Here is a 17,246-nt window from a genome sequence, read left to right as displayed (position 1 = left end):
TCTGCAGTTAGCACCACCAGCCACAGAATGGCAGGCCTATCATTCATCTAACCACCTGTACTTTCCATAAGGATAAATGAAAATAAAGTAAATCTTATCACCTTCCTGTGTTTGCTAATGCCACTGACAGTGGCTTTTTATGGCAAATATTTGCACACAGTTACAAACCAAAGTAAAGGTGACTGATACTATTTGATTTCATGAAGGCTTTAGCATATCCCTGCAAAATAATACTTTTTAAACCTCCATTTCCACAATAATTAAGTTATCAAGAACCCTGAGTCAAGAAAGATTAGAATTAGCCCCAAATATCTATGAAGTAAAACCATAAGGTGCTAAAAACATTTAGGGGAAAGTACTATTGCTTCAAAAGCAAGAACTATTAATTCTGGATCTGACATCTTGCTTCATTTCTTCTTGTGAAATTGTAGTTCATCTGAAAGCAACATGCAGAAACCACAGTGGTTTCTGATACTCAGCCCCACACCTCCATCATAAATTTTCCTTTCACGATAAACAATGTGCAATCAAAAGGTTTCCTGTTTCAAAATGGAATAGATGAAAGAAACTTTAACTTTACCATTAACAACAACGACAAAAAAGTTTCTTAATGAAGATGCTTTATCAAAGAAGAAAATGGAAATTCTCTCAAATACTGCTTCCTCATTTAAGGACTAATCTTTTCCCCCTGTAAATATTCTCAGCATCACACATTGTGGTTGTCATGAATGGTCCATCAAAGACTTCTTAAATTGCCTGTTTGCACTCTTTTGTTATCTAATTAATAGCAACACAGCCTCACACTGGAGAGAACTAACACTTCCAAAGTATTCTATGGCCATGCACCTGACAAAGAACAACCAACAGTAAAAACTTTACATATCTGAGTCATATAGAGGAACTTTGAACCTTGAAGAGTAGGACAAAGGAGGAGAGGGGGAGGAGTCTGCTCTGAATCCAACTTTTCAAAACACAGAGTGGATGTCAAACAGACTAAAAGAGCCAATCCAAATTAAAAGATTGTTGCCACAATAATAATTATTATCAATTACCAGTATAAGTAAAACTGAAGAAGCCATATCCTGGGTGACTAGGTCTAAGTATAGGCACAGTCAGACAGAACTTACCACTTTGTCCATGAGTTTCCAAGTTTTCTCCACAGTTCTGCGATCTGCTGCTGCTTGCTTAGGGGGTCCAACTGCATCTTGAATGGCATCAATGATGCCCAAAATCCGTCCTTTTCGGGGGTTTCCTCCACGACCACCGGGGTTTCTGCCATTCATAGAATTTGCCATCTAGAATCTCAGTTCTTCGAGAGGAAATTTAAAAAAAAAAAAAAAAAAAAAGTTAGTTGGTCGTGAAAATACTTAAGAGAAAGCAGGCCTGGTTAACTTGCACCCACTCTATCTTCCTACATCGATGAGAACAAAACCCAGGGTCCCAGACTCAACTTTTCAAAAGTGTGCGGATTTGCCCTCTGAGTTTCTACACAGTTTAGGAGCCAAGAGCTGAGACTTGCATTTGGGGCACTAAGAGTTAAAAAGGCATCCTTCTCACATTTCAAGTAGGGAAGGCTTGATTAATACCCAAGTCATAACAACAAAAAAAAACTTACACAGGTTTCCTCCAACTGGTTAAGAACACAATGTTCTCGCCCTCTCTCGCCTTAATTCCAATTCAAAAATGCTAGAACCAGAGACCCGGGAAACATTTGTGAGAGCCTTACTCCAAAACCGCCCTTCCACTCCGATTTTACCAAGTTACAGAATAAACGTAAAGATTTTTCTACAGAAGCGTAAGAGGCACACATGTCTGTTGTCAACAAAGGCTCAGAACTTGGCTATTCCCCGTTAAAACCGCCCATGATGGACCCCTGAGCAAAGGAGACAGGAACACACAATTCTCTCTAAACCAACGCGGTGAGGAGTTCACCCCAAGTTAAGACCCTTCCCGCACCCCACCCCTTCCACCCCCCCCAAAAAAAGAACTAGAAACCAACCAACCAACCAAATCCATTTCTAACAGAGAGGGTGAGAAACTGACGAGAGCGGGCACAGAAAGAAAAGAGTTCACTTCTTTCGCTCCGGGCCTCTCAGCTCCCCCAAAGGGGGGGGTGGGGAGCGTCCAGAGCTTTGTTTGGGGGACCCTTCCCGGCTCAGGGTCCCCGCCTGTCACTTTGGGACCTTCGCTGGGAGAGAAAGGGGGGACACAGAGAAAGGACCAAGTATCCCCTGGCGCCTCCTCCAGCGCCCGAGCCCCCTCCGTCCGTCCGGGGCGCTCTGGGTCCGGCTCCCCAGTGCACGCACCTCCCCGGGAGGGAGTCTGCAACCCCGGCGCCCGCCCGCCCCGCTCCCGCTCCCGGGCCCGGCCCGCGATCCGGGCTTTAATACCCGCTCCGGGCCGTGCCCGCGGCGGCGGCGGCGGCGGCGGCGACAGCTGGGGCCGGGGCCGTCCCCTCGTCCTCGGTGGCCCGCGCCGGGCCGCCCCCGGGGCCCCTGGGACAGAAAGAAACAAGCGCCGAGCCTCCGCGGCGCCCCCTTCCCGCCCGGCCCCGCCGCGCCGTCTCGGGCCGGAGACACGCGTGTGCGCGGGTCCGACTCCTCCACACGCAGAGCCCCCGGAGCGCGGGCAGCCCCCGGGCGGGCACCAGCGGCGTCCAACGCCAAGCTCGGGAGGAAGGAGCCCGTTCCCCCCACCCCCCAGAGCGCGAGCCCACGAGACGGGGAGACGCCACAATTACCGTCAAGACCAATCCACACCCGCTCTGTCCTCCCGCCCGACTCGGGAGGCCGCGGGACGCCGCGGCGGCACTAGCGGGAGGAGGAGGCCACTCGCTGGACACTCCACCCCTGTACTCCACACACACTGAGGGACGGGGCGCGGGGCGGGGCCGGGGGCGGGGCCGCCGAGGGGTGGGCCAATCGCGTCGGCCGGGGCGCTGCCAGACAGCGCGGGGCGCCAATGGGCGGAAGGTGCCTGTCCTCTCGCAGCCGCCCGGTCCACGTCTTCCACGGTACACAATGGCCCCAGAGGAAGGGCCGCTGGCCGCCCGGCCCAAAGGAAGAGGGACTCCAAGGAAAATGGGGGAGGCCGGTCTCACCCGAGAACGAAAGTGGAAAAGGGAAAGGAAATGGAAAAGATTCAAGGCACGAGGGAGAGCTGACCAATAGGGAGTGGGCCGGTGGGCGTGAGCGTCGGGGGAGCTGGAGCCCGAGCCAACTGGGGCTCGAAGGCGGGACTTCCTGCTTCGCTCACCTTCCTAGTCTTTTGTCTCATAGCAACGGAGTGGAGCCTGAGAGGCTGTTGCTCCTCTACCTGGGCGTGTCCCAGGCCCAAGAATTTCAGTTCCCTGGGGCTGCCAAACTCTTCTACCCAGGACTGCAGCCACCGAGGTCTAGGCACTGCCTCTTGTTGGCTATCAAAAAAAGAGCTAAGGTCACCCCAGCTTCCAAGATGAAGCGGAGACTTCACATACACTGTGATTGCCAAACAAAACTTCCTAAATTCCAGAGTGTTTTCCTGTTACAGTTAATTCTGGAGGGATTGCAGATCAAATATCAGGCTAATGAGAAAGCAAATAGTTAACAACACTGGCCAAGCAGTCTCCACTATTCATGCCAGGGCAGTGAAACAGATAAAGGGAATTGCTAATAAATTGCATTGCCCCTTTCATTGACTAGAAGTGTCTGCATTAAGTGACTGAAGAGGAAACAGTTTTTGTATTTTGTTCCAGTCACATTCACTCTATGTAGGTTTCTCTCCATCATAAAAATAAGCTGTCGCCGAAACCGATTTGGCTCAGTGGTAGAGCATCGGTCTGCGGAGTGAAAGGTCCGGGGTTCGATTCAGGTCAAGGGCATGTACCTTGGTTGCGGGCACATCCCCATTAGGGGGTGTGCAAGAGGCAGCTGATCAATGTTTCTCTTTCATGGACGTTTCTAGATCTCTATCTTTCTCCCTTCCTCTCTGTAAAAAATCAATAAAATATATTTAAAAAAAAAAAAAAGCTGTCAAAGATTCAGAAATAAATAGCCAACGTAAAACCAATGAATCACTGGAGTAGAAGTTGGTAAAATTTGTTGGGCCACACCGCCGCCCCCCCTCCCCCCCCCCCAAAAAAAAAAAAGTTTGCAAACTGGGAACACTCAAACCCAAGCATGGAATGAGGCTTGGGGTATACCACTACAGAGCAGCCTATGGAGTGAGAAATCAGTGTCTTCACAATGAATGGTAATTAAGCTAAATTAATGACTAAACTGATTTTGTCTTCTTAGGGAAGCTTCAAAGCTATTCTCCATTTGCTTTTGATTTTAACACACCTTATTGCATCTGCTGTTCTCTCCCAGCACGTGTATTCTCTCTTTCTGTGGCTCCATATACCATTCGAAAGGCCCACATCTGGCTAGTCTTACAAGGAAAAAGCTACTGTGTTGGAACTCTTCTTTCAACAATATTATAGATTAAACACATGCCTTTTATTTATTTTTTTTTTCTGTTTTACTTCAATCTTACCACAGGTGTTACTAAAAATTGCCTTAGATTGTCATGCTTTGGAATTTTCTTTTCACTACAGTTGGTAGTCTTAAATAAACTTTACACTGTGGGCTTCTCAGAGGTTGTGATATATATTCTTTCTCTAAACTGGTAAAATGTTTCTCAATGGTTCTAACCACTTTCTACCTAAACAGTCATTTTAGTACCATGATTATTACTATCAAGGATCCCAAGTTCTTATAAACACACTTTACAGTCCTAAATTCAAATGATCAAGATTTGCATTTGATTAAAACAGGCAAAACGTGTTCTTTGCAAGTAGTAAGATGATAAAACGTAGTTCAGGAAGTAATTTTGTTTCTTTGCCATTATTTCTGTGCCAATAATTACAGAGTAGTTCCTTGTTTTCACATTGTGTTTATCTACAAAAGTACTGGCCTCTCCATATCTCCTCTACCCATACGTATCTCCTTTACTTATAGTAACAGAAATTACATTTTCTGCTGAAACCGGTTTGGCTCAGTAGATAGAGCGTCAGCCTGCGGACTGAAGGGTCCCAGGTTCGATTCCGGTCAAGGGCATGTACCTTGGTTGCAGGCACATCCCCGGTGGGAGGTGTGCAAGAGGCAGCTGATCCATGTTTCTCTCTCATCCATGTTTCTAACTCTCTATTCCTTTCTCTTCCTCTCTGTAAAAAATCAATAAAATATATTAAAAAAAAGAAATTACATTTTCTAAGGGAAGACTGCAAAAGGAAAGAAACACACACACATATATTAGATTACCTTTTAAATAAACCAAAAATATAAAACTGTATGTATAAAGTTTTCAGGATGTGCAAAAACAGTGGCTTAAGGGAATATCGCAAGTACATTATTCATATTTATATCTACTAGTAGATACATGTAGAATAAATAAAATACATGTGATAGCAGTGGCATTTCTTTTATATTATTTTTTTCAACTGAAAGAAAAATTACAAGTTTTATGGGATATGGTAATACATATATGTATATACATACATATACAGAACACACACATAATATCAAGAAGTTACAGCTTCATTCTCAACTAGCTATTTTATTAAAGCCAACTAGAGTCCAAGTTAAGTTCCAGTGTAGCAGGGTTTCCATTTGAGCCCAAAGTCTGGTTTGGTTATTTCTGATGAACTAATGAGACAGTAATCTTCCCTGCAAACTATTAGCATGAGTTGACACACATGGAAGAATAAAAACTGTTGAGATAAAATTTCATATCTCAGGTGCCTCCAGTGAAGACACAAGGGATGGAGCATAATAAAGGAATGTATATGAAGGGGCTAGAAAGAACATATAGAAATGTTTTCATTAGAGACTTTGTGATATTCAGAGCATAAGCAGTAGCACATCAAGGTGACAGTTTGCTAGAGAAATACTCTCCTCATTTCTAAACGGAAAAAGCCAATCTCCAACAGGGTGTGGCTTAGCATGAAAGTGGCCTCGTTTGGCAGCATGGTGATTTGTAGCCTACAGTGAACTTGGATTTGGCATTTTTACATGAGAGGCGTGTTTTCCTGGAAGATATTACATGCAGCAGAATGATGAGACAGTTTACGTAAGAGTCTTGCAAGCACCATAGCTGGCAGTAGGTGATTAATAGAAACAAAATGATCATAAGCACATGTGAGACCCTGCCCCCAGAACTCCCAGGAAAGATTGGGAGATTTTGTGGCAGAGGTACTGAGAAATTTTGTAATGGTATCTATAAACCCCTGCAATTTGAGCATTAATACTTGACATTACTATTTGTATTCACAGAAAATGAAGATGATTACAGTCTTAAAACAGGAAAAAAATGTTTAGAACACAACTATTTGGGGAAAATATTTAAAGTGTTTTCGTTCAGTTCAATTTTTCTTTTTTCTTTTCTACTTTCCCTAAACTCACAGGTGACTTGTGCTATTGAATATGAGTTGACTAAATAACAAAGCAAAGCGTTCCAATAATTTATTTGATCCATAAAAGCTAGTCAAAAAACATTTGCTGAATGAATAAGTTGGCTATTTAAGGCTATTGCCCAGGAAGCATAAGCTGTCTCTGTTTCTGTCCAAATTCACATATTAAAGAGAAATAAGAACATTAAGGAAAGTAATAAATTTCCAACTCTCCTTAAGAACACATACTAATAGCTACCAGTGAAAGATGTTGACCTATGTATGGATCCATCAGATATAACCACACTCTGTGTATTGGTTTGGGCTCAACTGGAATTCTTGCTTAACAATAACCACAACACAAAAATAACATTGACTTAAGATAGAATCTTATCCTTCTCACACATGGAAAAAGTATGAAATATTGGCTCCATAATTTTCTCCTGTATCACCCCAGCACCTGGATTTCTACCCTCGGAATCACCTTATATTCCAATATGGCTATTGATGGTCCAGCTCTTAACACTGATTTTCAGGCTAAAAGTTAAGAGGAAAGGTAGAAGGGTACATTGAACTTCCAGGTAAGTCAATTCTCTTCAATTTTCAGAAAACTCCCACAAATATTTAGCTTTACTATCTCAAAGCCAGAATTCAGTTCCATGGCCAAACTTAACTACAAAAATGTCTAGAAGACAATGTGCTTTCTATTTTGGGAAGCAATATAACCAGCTAAAAATCTGGGTTTTGTTTAGCTAGAGGAGTGAATAGATGTTTGGCAACAAACTAGCAAATCCTAGCACAAAGATCTTGTTCTACAAATTAAACTTATGATTAATAGATCAGTTAATATATATTATATAGAGAGTAAGTTATCAGTTCCTTAACAGATACTAGCATCTGCTATTACCAGACACACACACATATATACACACATACATATATGCCTAAAGGTTGTCATATATGTAGTACATTATATAACTTTCTTTATAGAATGTGGGCTCAGTGATCCTAAACAATTCAATATCACAGGGTGCAAAATTAAGTATGCAATTACCTTAATACATTCCATCCTAAAGTTTATATCAGATTAAACAATTATATATCTGAAAAAAAAATCTTCATAATCACTTTTTTGTGATTTTTTTACCTAGACAATTAATTCCAAGAAAATTGTTTTCCAGATAATTATTTATTTGGCAGTTGTTCTTTATAATCAAATAAAAGGATTTGTGCTAAAAATAAATATTTCAAAATTTGGAATAAACTTACTACTTAGTCTCAGGTTTGTATTCCTTTGTACCTCCATTGTATTATTCATGTTTCATATTACATTTTTCATGTTTATTTAATAAGCCTTATTACAAGTCACAATGTAATTTATCTATAGTCCTTATGCATTTTGATGTATACAGATTAATAAAAAATTGAATTTTTATTTTTCAATTAAAATATAAAATCCAAATTTCAAGGCCAAGGGGGATCTTGGTACTAATCACATCACTCGGTTTTTAGCAGATCTGGAATTTGACAAATTTACCCAGGGTAATAAAATAAATATTAAACTCAAATTCATAGGAGATTAATGTATAGTATAAAAATATATGATTGTGTGAGAAACGTAACTGCTAATTAGACCAGTATTAATATAGACCAATTATATATTTATTTTTCTACAGAAGAAGCCAAATTAAGACCTGAATTTTATTCTCTCTCTCTCTCTCTCTCTCTCTCTCTCTCTTAATCCTCACCTGTGGATAATTTTTCCATTGCTTTTCAGAGGGAGGGAGGGAGTGGGGAGAGGAAGAGAGAGAGAGAGAGAGAGAGAGAGAGAGAGAGAGAGAGAGAGACATCAATGTGAGAGAGACACATAGAATGGTTGTCCCACTCCATGCACCCAGACCAAAATAAATGTAAAAATCAAAAGCAAATAACACTAGTAATGTTAGTAGAGATCTAGTATGTTCTAATTCTAAAGGAAATCTTCTCTACTGGTTTACAAGTTCCTCATTCTCAATGTAACCTGTTCCATTTTAAGAATTTTGATTGTTTCAGTACCCAACATCTATTAGCATTCAACCTTATCTTATCACCCCTGACTAGACACCAAGGAATAAAAGGTGACTAAACCAGTTATTATTTCCAAGCAGAAAGCAGGCATCATAAGTAATCATTATAAACTCAGCTGGTAAAAGCAGCAATTTCTTTAGGCAGAGTTCATTATGAGGAAGATGCTTAACTTAGCTTCAAAGAAGTGATTACAAAGTTGAGACATAAGATAAATTAGGTTGACAGTTAATCATAAAAGGGCCATTTTAGTCAAAAGACTACTAGTCAAAAGAGCAAAAGCATAAAAGAAAGAAAACAATTACATAAGCATAGAAATTAGTGGATCCATTTTGAGGGAAGTAGATAAACAAGAAACAAAAGTGGCAAGAGATTAATAAATTAAAAGAAGACCTCTGGTGTCCAATTAAAAAAAACTTGGATTTGAACTTCTTTATGGAAACCATCAAATGGTTTTAAACCAGAGCAGAGTAGATAGGACTAGATTAAAAGAGCAAGGGAGATGACATTGTAACATTTATATTTCAGAATATTCACCCTGATGGTCAGATTGATAATACTAGTAGATTGGAAAGGCATAAGACTGTAAGTAAGGTGGCCAGTTAGGCCATATGCAGTAAGTGATGATGAGAACCTACAAGTGGGGCAGTGGTACTAGAGGTAAAACACAAGTGGCATGTTTGAGGAATATTGGGGAAAGTTTTTTCCAATCCTATCCACCCCTTAGAATAACAAATTTCCAGGCCCCACTCCCAGAGATTCTGATCTGAGCCATCTAAGTGTTAAAACTCCCCAGATGATCCTAATTAGCAAGTGAGGCTGAGAAACAGATGAGTTAATTTAGTCACTGATAATTACATAAATATGAAAATTGCAGAAAATGAAGGAGACAGTATTAATAGTTAATCTCCTAGCTTTAATAATTTGGTAAAAGATAACTTCAACAACCAGCATAGATACTAACGAACAGCAGTCTATTTAGGGAAAGGGAGAATGAATTTTGTTTTTTTGTTTTTGTTTAAAAAAAAAAAAAAGGGAATCTATCCTGTTAGCAGAAGGAATTTTTAGTTAAATGATTGGATATATATGATTATGGTAATAGGTTTGGCAACATTAACAGGTGAGTAATTCCTGAGAGTTACAAAGTCATGGAGGTAGGTTATCTAGGGAAGAAGAGCACAAAGTTTACAGTTGAACACTGAGGATCAAAATTCAAAGAAAAGCAGAAAAAAATGGATCACAAAGCAATCAATTCAATGTGGTATATTGGGAGTACACCATTTCCATGGAGCAAACAACATTTTCCAATGTAGCAGAGGGGTCCAATAATAAAAATAATTTAAAAATTGCAAAACACATTGGAGTTAACAATTGAGAAATTATTTATGAGTCAAGGTCAATTGAAAAATGGGTTGAAAAGAATGGGAGATGAAGAACTGAAAAGTAGAGATTGGTTGTTGTTGTTGTTGTTGTTGTGTGTGTGTGTGTGTTTGTTTTTGTTTTTTAAGAAATATGTATAAGGATAAAGACAAGAATTCAGAAGTATCTGTAGATGACTGCAGAATCCAGTAGAGTTAGGAAGGGCAATATTTTGGAATGAGGGAAATTTAAGCATCTCTTTATATATAAAGAGATACATTTTAAAAATAGAGATTAAAGGGCATCTTATCCTACGAGAATAGAAATAAGTATACCACTGAGAATAAAAAGGGGTAGACATGCCGAAACCGGTTTGGCTCAGGGAATAGAGCATCAGCCTGTGGACTGAAAGGTCCTGGGTTCGATTCTGGTCAAGGGCATATACTTTGGTTGCGGGCGTGTGCAAGAGGCAGCTGATCAATGATTATCTCATCGATGTTTCTATCTGTATCCCTCTCTCTTCCTCTCTGTAAAAAATCAATAAAATATATTTTTAACAAAAAGGGGGAGACATGAGAACATAAAAATAATATATATACATATATATAATTATAAATACATTTCTAGAGGTGGTAAGAAGTCTTGAGTGATCACGCTTGATGGTTTCCACCTCTTCTAGATGTAGCAGACAAAACTGTATTTTCAAATGGAAGGGAACTTGAGGAGAGTAGTGAAGGTTTTGAGTTGAATTAAACCAAGTGGATAAGAAGAGAAAGATGAGAGTACATTAGAACTCAGAACCAGGAATCGGATAGTTGATGCCAAGTAGAAGAAATTGTAAATTTCTTTAATAGGCTGTTGGGGAAGAATGTATTGGAGTGACATTAGTTAATAAAATTACACAAGTTTCATGTGTACAATTCTACAATACATCGTCTGTGTATGTATTGTGTGTTCAATATCCGATAATTAAATATATTTAAATATTACATTTATTTTACAGGAATTTTTCTTTTCCAGTTATAAGAGTGAAATAGAAAATGAGGTATTTTCTCATATTTGTTATAAAGAGATTTAAAAATGTTTGTGATAATATATTTTTCACAAAATAATAAAACATTTAAAAACAACTTAAATTCACTTTTACTATTTGGAAATGTATGGGTTGCCTTAAATTATAAGAGTTTTATTTGGTTTTATCCATTTGTGTATAACCACTAATTAACTTTTTGTGTGCCCTTTTACACTACTAGTAAGTGAAACAGTAATCATCTAGAAAAGAAAGTGGTCTTAGAAGATGTCATACAGGGCACACCAAAGGAAACTTTCTAAACTACTACATCCCATTTTAATCTTTGTCTATGAGTAAAGGATATATATTCAGTAATCAGGTTGATTTCCAATACTGGGCCCTGAATGTAGAAGGATCAAAAAGGGCATTCATTAAGCCCCAGCTCTCTCATTCATCATTGAGAAGAATCGACAGTTTTAAGTCTATCACCAATGCTCTTGTTAACTGTCAACATCTCACAATAGACATTTTATCAAATTTTGCCATTTATGAAGTAGATTTCTGATGTTTTCAATTAGGGCTGGCTGGACCTGGGTATGACAGATATCATCTGATCATTTTTAATGGTTACCCTTTTTAGCACTCCTCACATCATAGCCTCCTACATATTTGCATGAACAAGTGTATGTACACACACGTTTATGTGGCCCGTATGACCAAGCCTGCTTCACTTAACCAATCTCAAGTTTTCAGGACTCAGCTGTCTGTGCACTTTAATATTTACATTTACCCACATTGCACATAATGTATTCAGATTGTATTCAAGTTTTGCAGGCAATCTTCTATTTTCTCTCTCCTCCCCAATTCTCTCTTTTTTTCCTCCTCCTTCTACCCCCAATTGCCTGGTAGAAAAATTATGACAAGTTTTTCACATAGTAGGTGTATCTTTTTCCAAATAGTTGCATTATTTCAGAATAATGGATGGCTTCATTGGGTAATGTTTTATGAAATGCCAGGCTTGGGAAGTGTTGAGATGCTTTGGGTTATATGCACCCTTCTACCACTACTCAAACAACTCCCAGCAGGAAGTCACTTGCTTCACTTATTTGATACATTCTTTGTCGCTGTCATGTCGTGTTTTTGTTTTGCCTGTTGACAAGAAGAAAGTGTCCATTTCCAACATTAAAAGGGAAGATCAGGAAGGCTTCATGATGCAATTTAATCCTTGGTATTAATTAAAAAGCAAGTGTACATTTTAAATACAATTTCATGGCCAGCAAGGAAGGTTGAGGAGCAGAGACCTCAGTCAGGAGATATATACAGAGTATAGTTCTACAGTAATGAAAAGAGATATTCAAATGAATGATACTTAGAAAATACAGATAAAAGGCTTTCTTACCAGCTACAGTTGCATCTAAATATGAAGAAAAATTTAAAAATATAAGGCAGCATTTTGGAATGAGTCCTCTGGGAAGTGACTAGTGTGATAAATATAATTGATTTTCTACTCTTTTCCCCCATGCTCTCTAAATGACCTCTTTTCAATTTTTCATCTTACTCTCAAAAGTCACCAGAAGATTTCTGATGAGGCAATCAAAATTATGAACATTGATTTTTTTTAAATGTACACAAAAGAATAAATAAGGGGATTACTTGAGTTGAATGTCAATAGCAGAGATAGAGAGAATTAGCTACCACCTGCTAAAGTTAGTCAATATTCTAAAGAAGCATTAAAATGTTTAAAAATTTTTTGGGGGAAATAACCACCTCAGTTATTCCCAGTTGCTAAATCTCTTCAGTCTTTTTTCCCCCCCTAGTTGCAAATAAGTTTACGAAAGAAAGAAAATCTGCTCATACCTTACAAGTCTCTTTTCTTTTCCCCCTTTCTTGCTTACTAAGTTTTTAAAGCATTAAACAATTCTACTGTTGCATCAGTGTATATAAAGACTAGCCAGAGAATTTTTGCTCTGGGTCAGGTGCAAAATAATTCTTGCATGAAATTAGATATTTCTTGGCAGAGCTAAAAATAACAAACTGCTTGAAATGCTATCATGGCTCATTGCAGCTTTCAAGTAAGCTTCTTTTCTCAGTTCCAGTGCGGATGGCATATCCTCTGCCTGTTAGCTGCATTGCACCCGCTAAGAGGACACATTTCCTCCTATCTGTGGATATTGACAGAGAATTGCCACATGTTTTCTCAGGGGCTATTTAATGTTGGCAGGAAATAAATGTTATTGTGGAACTAAGACTGCATATGCACAATTAAGCCATGTTATTGGTAGAAAGTGAGCAGAACTATGTTATGTATTTGGAGTTACCTTCATACAGACTGTTAATTGGCCTCTACTGGTTTATTCAACAGGTATTTGATATAAGCACATAATTATAGTGCCTACTATAAAAGTAAGAAATAATTGGGTGTTTAACTTGGGCAAGAGAAGTGAGGGAGGAAGTAAGCTAGACTTTCAAGGATGTTGAATGAAGAAAGTATAACACAGAGATTAGGGTTAAATGTTTAGGAATAGAGTGCAAACAGGAAACATAACAAATATTGAGGTTAATATGTCCAAGTGAAGGGGAAAAAAATGAGCTCCTATGCCAGAAAGTTCACATAGAAAATGACAAAATTCAAAAGATAATGAAAACCGTCCTGGCCAGTTCGCTCAATGGTTAGATTGGCAGACCTTTGGACCAAAGGTTATGGGTTCAATTTCTGGTCAAGGGCATGTATCATGGTTCCCAGTGAGACCCCTGGCACCAGTTGGGGCGAGTGCAGGAGGCAGCCAATCAATGTGTCTCTCTCACATTGATGTTTCTCTCTCTCTTTTCCCTTTCCCACCATCCCTTCCACTCTGTCTGAAAATCAATGGAAAAAATACCCTCAGGTAAGGATTAAAAAACAAAAAGTAATGAAAACTAAATTATAAGAAGTTTTAAATGATATAATTTGGAGTTTATGCTAATTCAGTAGTCAAAAGGGATTTTAAGAGTTACTAAAAAGAATAAAGGTAAGCCCTGGACGGTCTCATTCAGTGAATAGAGTGTCCACCTGTGGACCAAAGGGTCCTGGGTTCCATTCCGGTCAAGGGCACATACCTGGGTCGCAGGCTAGATCCCCATTAGAGGCTGTGCAGGAGACGACCAATCCATGGTTCTCTCTCATTGATGATGTTTCTATCTCTCTCCCTTCCTCTCTAAAATCAATAAAAATATATATATATATTTTTAAAAGTAAAGGTAAAATAAACGGAGTTTTCAAAATATATTTTTATTGATTTCAGAGAGGAAGGGACAGGAGAGAGAAAGAAAAAAAAATCAATGATGAAAGAGAATCATTGATCAGCTGCCTCAGAAGGTATGGGGGCAATCTCTGTATCTTTTTTCCAATTTTGCTGTGTAACTAAAACAGCTCTAAAAAAATAAGGTCTTAATAAACCTGATGCTCAGTTATGAATACTATTGAAGATATAGTCTCATTACAGAATATAATTGGACTTGGTTATTTCATAGATTGTAAGTTAATTAAGGCAACCGTCTATGCCATAGTTGTAGTCTACCTGCTCCTTTATTTGTTTAAGCTCAAGCACATTTCATTCAAAGTGAGGTTATTATTCATGCATGGGGACAGAAGGTATTTTTTACCCATCCTTTGATTAAATAAATAAAACTCACTATCCATCAGTAAAAACATGCACACATACATACACACATACCCACACTCTATGTAGAAATAGGATCATTTACCACACAGCAGTCCCCAATGCAAGAAAATTTTTCAAATACACTTTAAAGGCCTTTTTTTTTTTTTTGGATCAAAGGAAGAGGCTTCAAATCCACTTCAGATAATTTATCTTACTAATTAAATTGAACATTTATGTAACACAAGACACCTGATGGCTGAAATGGAAGAGCCTATTAGAAATGCCTCTACATTAGGGGTGTCGAACTCAATCAGAGAAGGGGCCAAAATCTAAAATCCAGCCTAAATCGCGGGCCGAATGGTTTACTGAACAGAGTGCAGTGATGACAGCGCGGGGCAGGCCACATTGCAAGGCCTGGCGGGCTGGATTTGGCCCGCGGGCCTTGTGTTTGACACATGTGCTCTACATTTTTCTTGAGGTCTCATCGAAGGGTAATCTTTAACAAAAGATATAAGAGAAGAAAAATATAATTACTTCATAAATAACACATAATTATAGACATGTGCTAAATCAGGATTTGATAAGAATATTCTTATTCTGTATAGTTTAGGTTTATGTTTTTCATACATGGCAGCTTCTACTGTTTAATACTTAACTAGTTAAGGAAGTTTATCACTGTGGAAATAAAAACATTTATTTGAAGTCTAACATGGAATGGATTGGATTTAATCCAAAGATTTCTTAATAATGCTTGAGTCATAAATCCATAATAAAATGTAAAAAGTTAGTCATAGTCATTAAAGAACAATGTGTGAAAATAAGTATTTAATAAATTCTAGCTTGTGCAAAGAGTGAGAAAAATGGGGAGGGTTAATGAGAGTGAAGGAAACTGCTTTATATAAGTGTAAATTTAATTAAAAACCTGATGTAAAAAAAAAAAAAAAGCTTTGGATTAAATTAGGCCAGAAAAGTGCAAGTAGAACTTTAATTAATAACTTTTGATAGCACAAGAAAGACACAGCAGTGAAGGAAATGAGCTATGAGTGACTAAAGTTAATTGTGGAAATTGGTGGTTCTTAGACTTCAATGGTACTTACCCTGTTAATAATCAGAAACCAAATTCATTTATAGTTTCTGATGTAAAGATATTAGGTACACAGAGAGTCTGTTAGGTAGAATCAGAATATTAATAAACCCTAGAGGAGAGCATTTACAAATAAAATTCCACAGAGTGCTAAAATTTCACTATCTCTACTCTTAAGACAGTTCCAGAAAAGAGTGGATTATTTTCCCTCTGGTAGCAAAATAAAAGAAACAGTGTTTGTAATTTCGGGGGGGGGGGGGGGGGAACAACAACAAAATAATGGCCACAATATTCACAGTTGGATAAAGAAGTCAGACATTTCATTCTGACCCTAATGAAATTGGAAATAGTTGAATATCCTATTCCATTCCCCACACAATGGATGAGCCATACTTCTAATTATCTTCACTCATAAAATATATTAATACTCATTTACAGAAGCAGAATTTGCAAGAGAATAACCAGGTATAATAATAGTTAGGTAACACTGATTATATCAAGACATAATAACATTAACATGTATATGTTTCATAGGTTTAAAAGTTTATTAGCAATAAAGGGATACAAAAGGCATTATACTAAAAACTTAGCACAAGACCAAATTTATCAAGTTGGGTCTTAATAACAAGGTAACAAGGATAAGAAAGAAGGTAGATGTGATAGTGCACTTTAAACACTAGACAAAAGGTCAAGTGAAACCATCAGGATAGTTCCAAATTGGTGGCATAGTAAGTGGATGCTATACTGACATGCTCTCAGGACCAAACTGGAATTACAACTAAAATACAAAAAAAAAAAAAAAAAAATCCTGAATAATCTATTGAAGACTAACTGGAGAGAACCCTGATAACCAAGGACAGAAAATGGGGATTGTGTAAAGACTGGTAGTGCAGGGGCATGAAAGGGCTGGCCAGGCTCCCACATAAAGCAGTTCAAGTCCAAGAGAGCTATCTCAGTTGTGGGGGGCTCCCACTGAGAACTGCTGGGTCTAAACTCAAAGCTGAGCTCCCAGCCAAGGACACTAGAACTGAGAAAGGAACCCATATAATATCTGACTGTGAAAAGCCTTGAGGTTGCTGTCTGCAAAGGAGAGATGACTGGAAATGCAGGCACCCTCTTAAAGGGCCAATACACAAAATTTCGTGTAGAGCTACTTACCTCGGGCTTCAGCAGAGGGAGGGCAGAGTGAATTGGAGCTGTGTGAGCAGAAGCCTGGGATGGGGCTGAAAGTTCCAACCCAGTCTAAACACTTGATTGTTTTCCTTGGGAATGAGACCCACCCTTAGAGGCTTTCCTTAAGTGATTGGGTTATTATGAACAGCAAAAAACATTTTTATTGCTCTTAGAAAATTTCAGTTAGAAAATTCCAAGAGTTGGGGGAGAAGTGTGCTATGACAGGGCAAAAATCAGATATGTATTTATCATAAATCTCAATATCACAATTATCCTCCATTTATTCAACAAAAAATGGCCACCGGGTTTTACTCTATTATAGGAGACTATGATTTTTTTTTTTTCTTGTAAGGTTCAGATAGCAATATTTTAAGATTTGCTGGCCATATGTTCTCTGTTGCAACTAATTGACTGGTATTACATCAGGAAAGCAGCCACAGACAATATGTAAATAAATGAGTGTGGCTGTGTTACAATAAAACTTTATTTACAAAAACAGGCCAGCAT

The 17,246-nt window shown here is 38.6% G+C and overlaps 1 protein-coding gene and 1 long non-coding RNA gene across 9 annotated transcripts in view; both read right to left on the bottom strand.

The window, feature by feature from the left end:
* CBLB (Cbl proto-oncogene B) overlaps positions 1-2,880 on the bottom strand; it is a 228,781-nt gene extending 225,901 nt beyond the window's left edge. For 2 of the 3 annotated variants that reach the window (XM_084875699.1, XM_084875701.1), the window contains exons 1-2: positions 2,741-2,880; positions 1,128-1,309 (exon numbers count right to left, since the gene is read on the bottom strand). In XM_084875699.1, coding sequence (XP_084731825.1) covers positions 1,128-1,295 — 168 coding nt within the window. In that variant the 5' untranslated portion in view covers positions 1,296-1,309; positions 2,741-2,880. Of the gene's footprint in view, positions 1-1,127; positions 1,310-2,390; positions 2,638-2,740 lie in introns of those variants that run through there. The other variant, XM_084875700.1, reaches the window with a different exon arrangement.
* Positions 1-17,246, bottom strand: part of LOC311618287 — a 1,465,663-nt gene that overhangs the window by 1,275,554 nt on the left and 172,863 nt on the right. The window lies entirely within an intron of this gene.

Source organism: Pipistrellus hanaki (assembly GCF_964339955.1).
Source record: "Pipistrellus hanaki genome assembly, chromosome: 2".
Lineage (NCBI taxonomy): Eukaryota > Metazoa > Chordata > Mammalia > Chiroptera > Vespertilionidae > Pipistrellus > Pipistrellus hanaki.
This window is presented reverse-complemented; position numbering and strand designations above follow the sequence as displayed.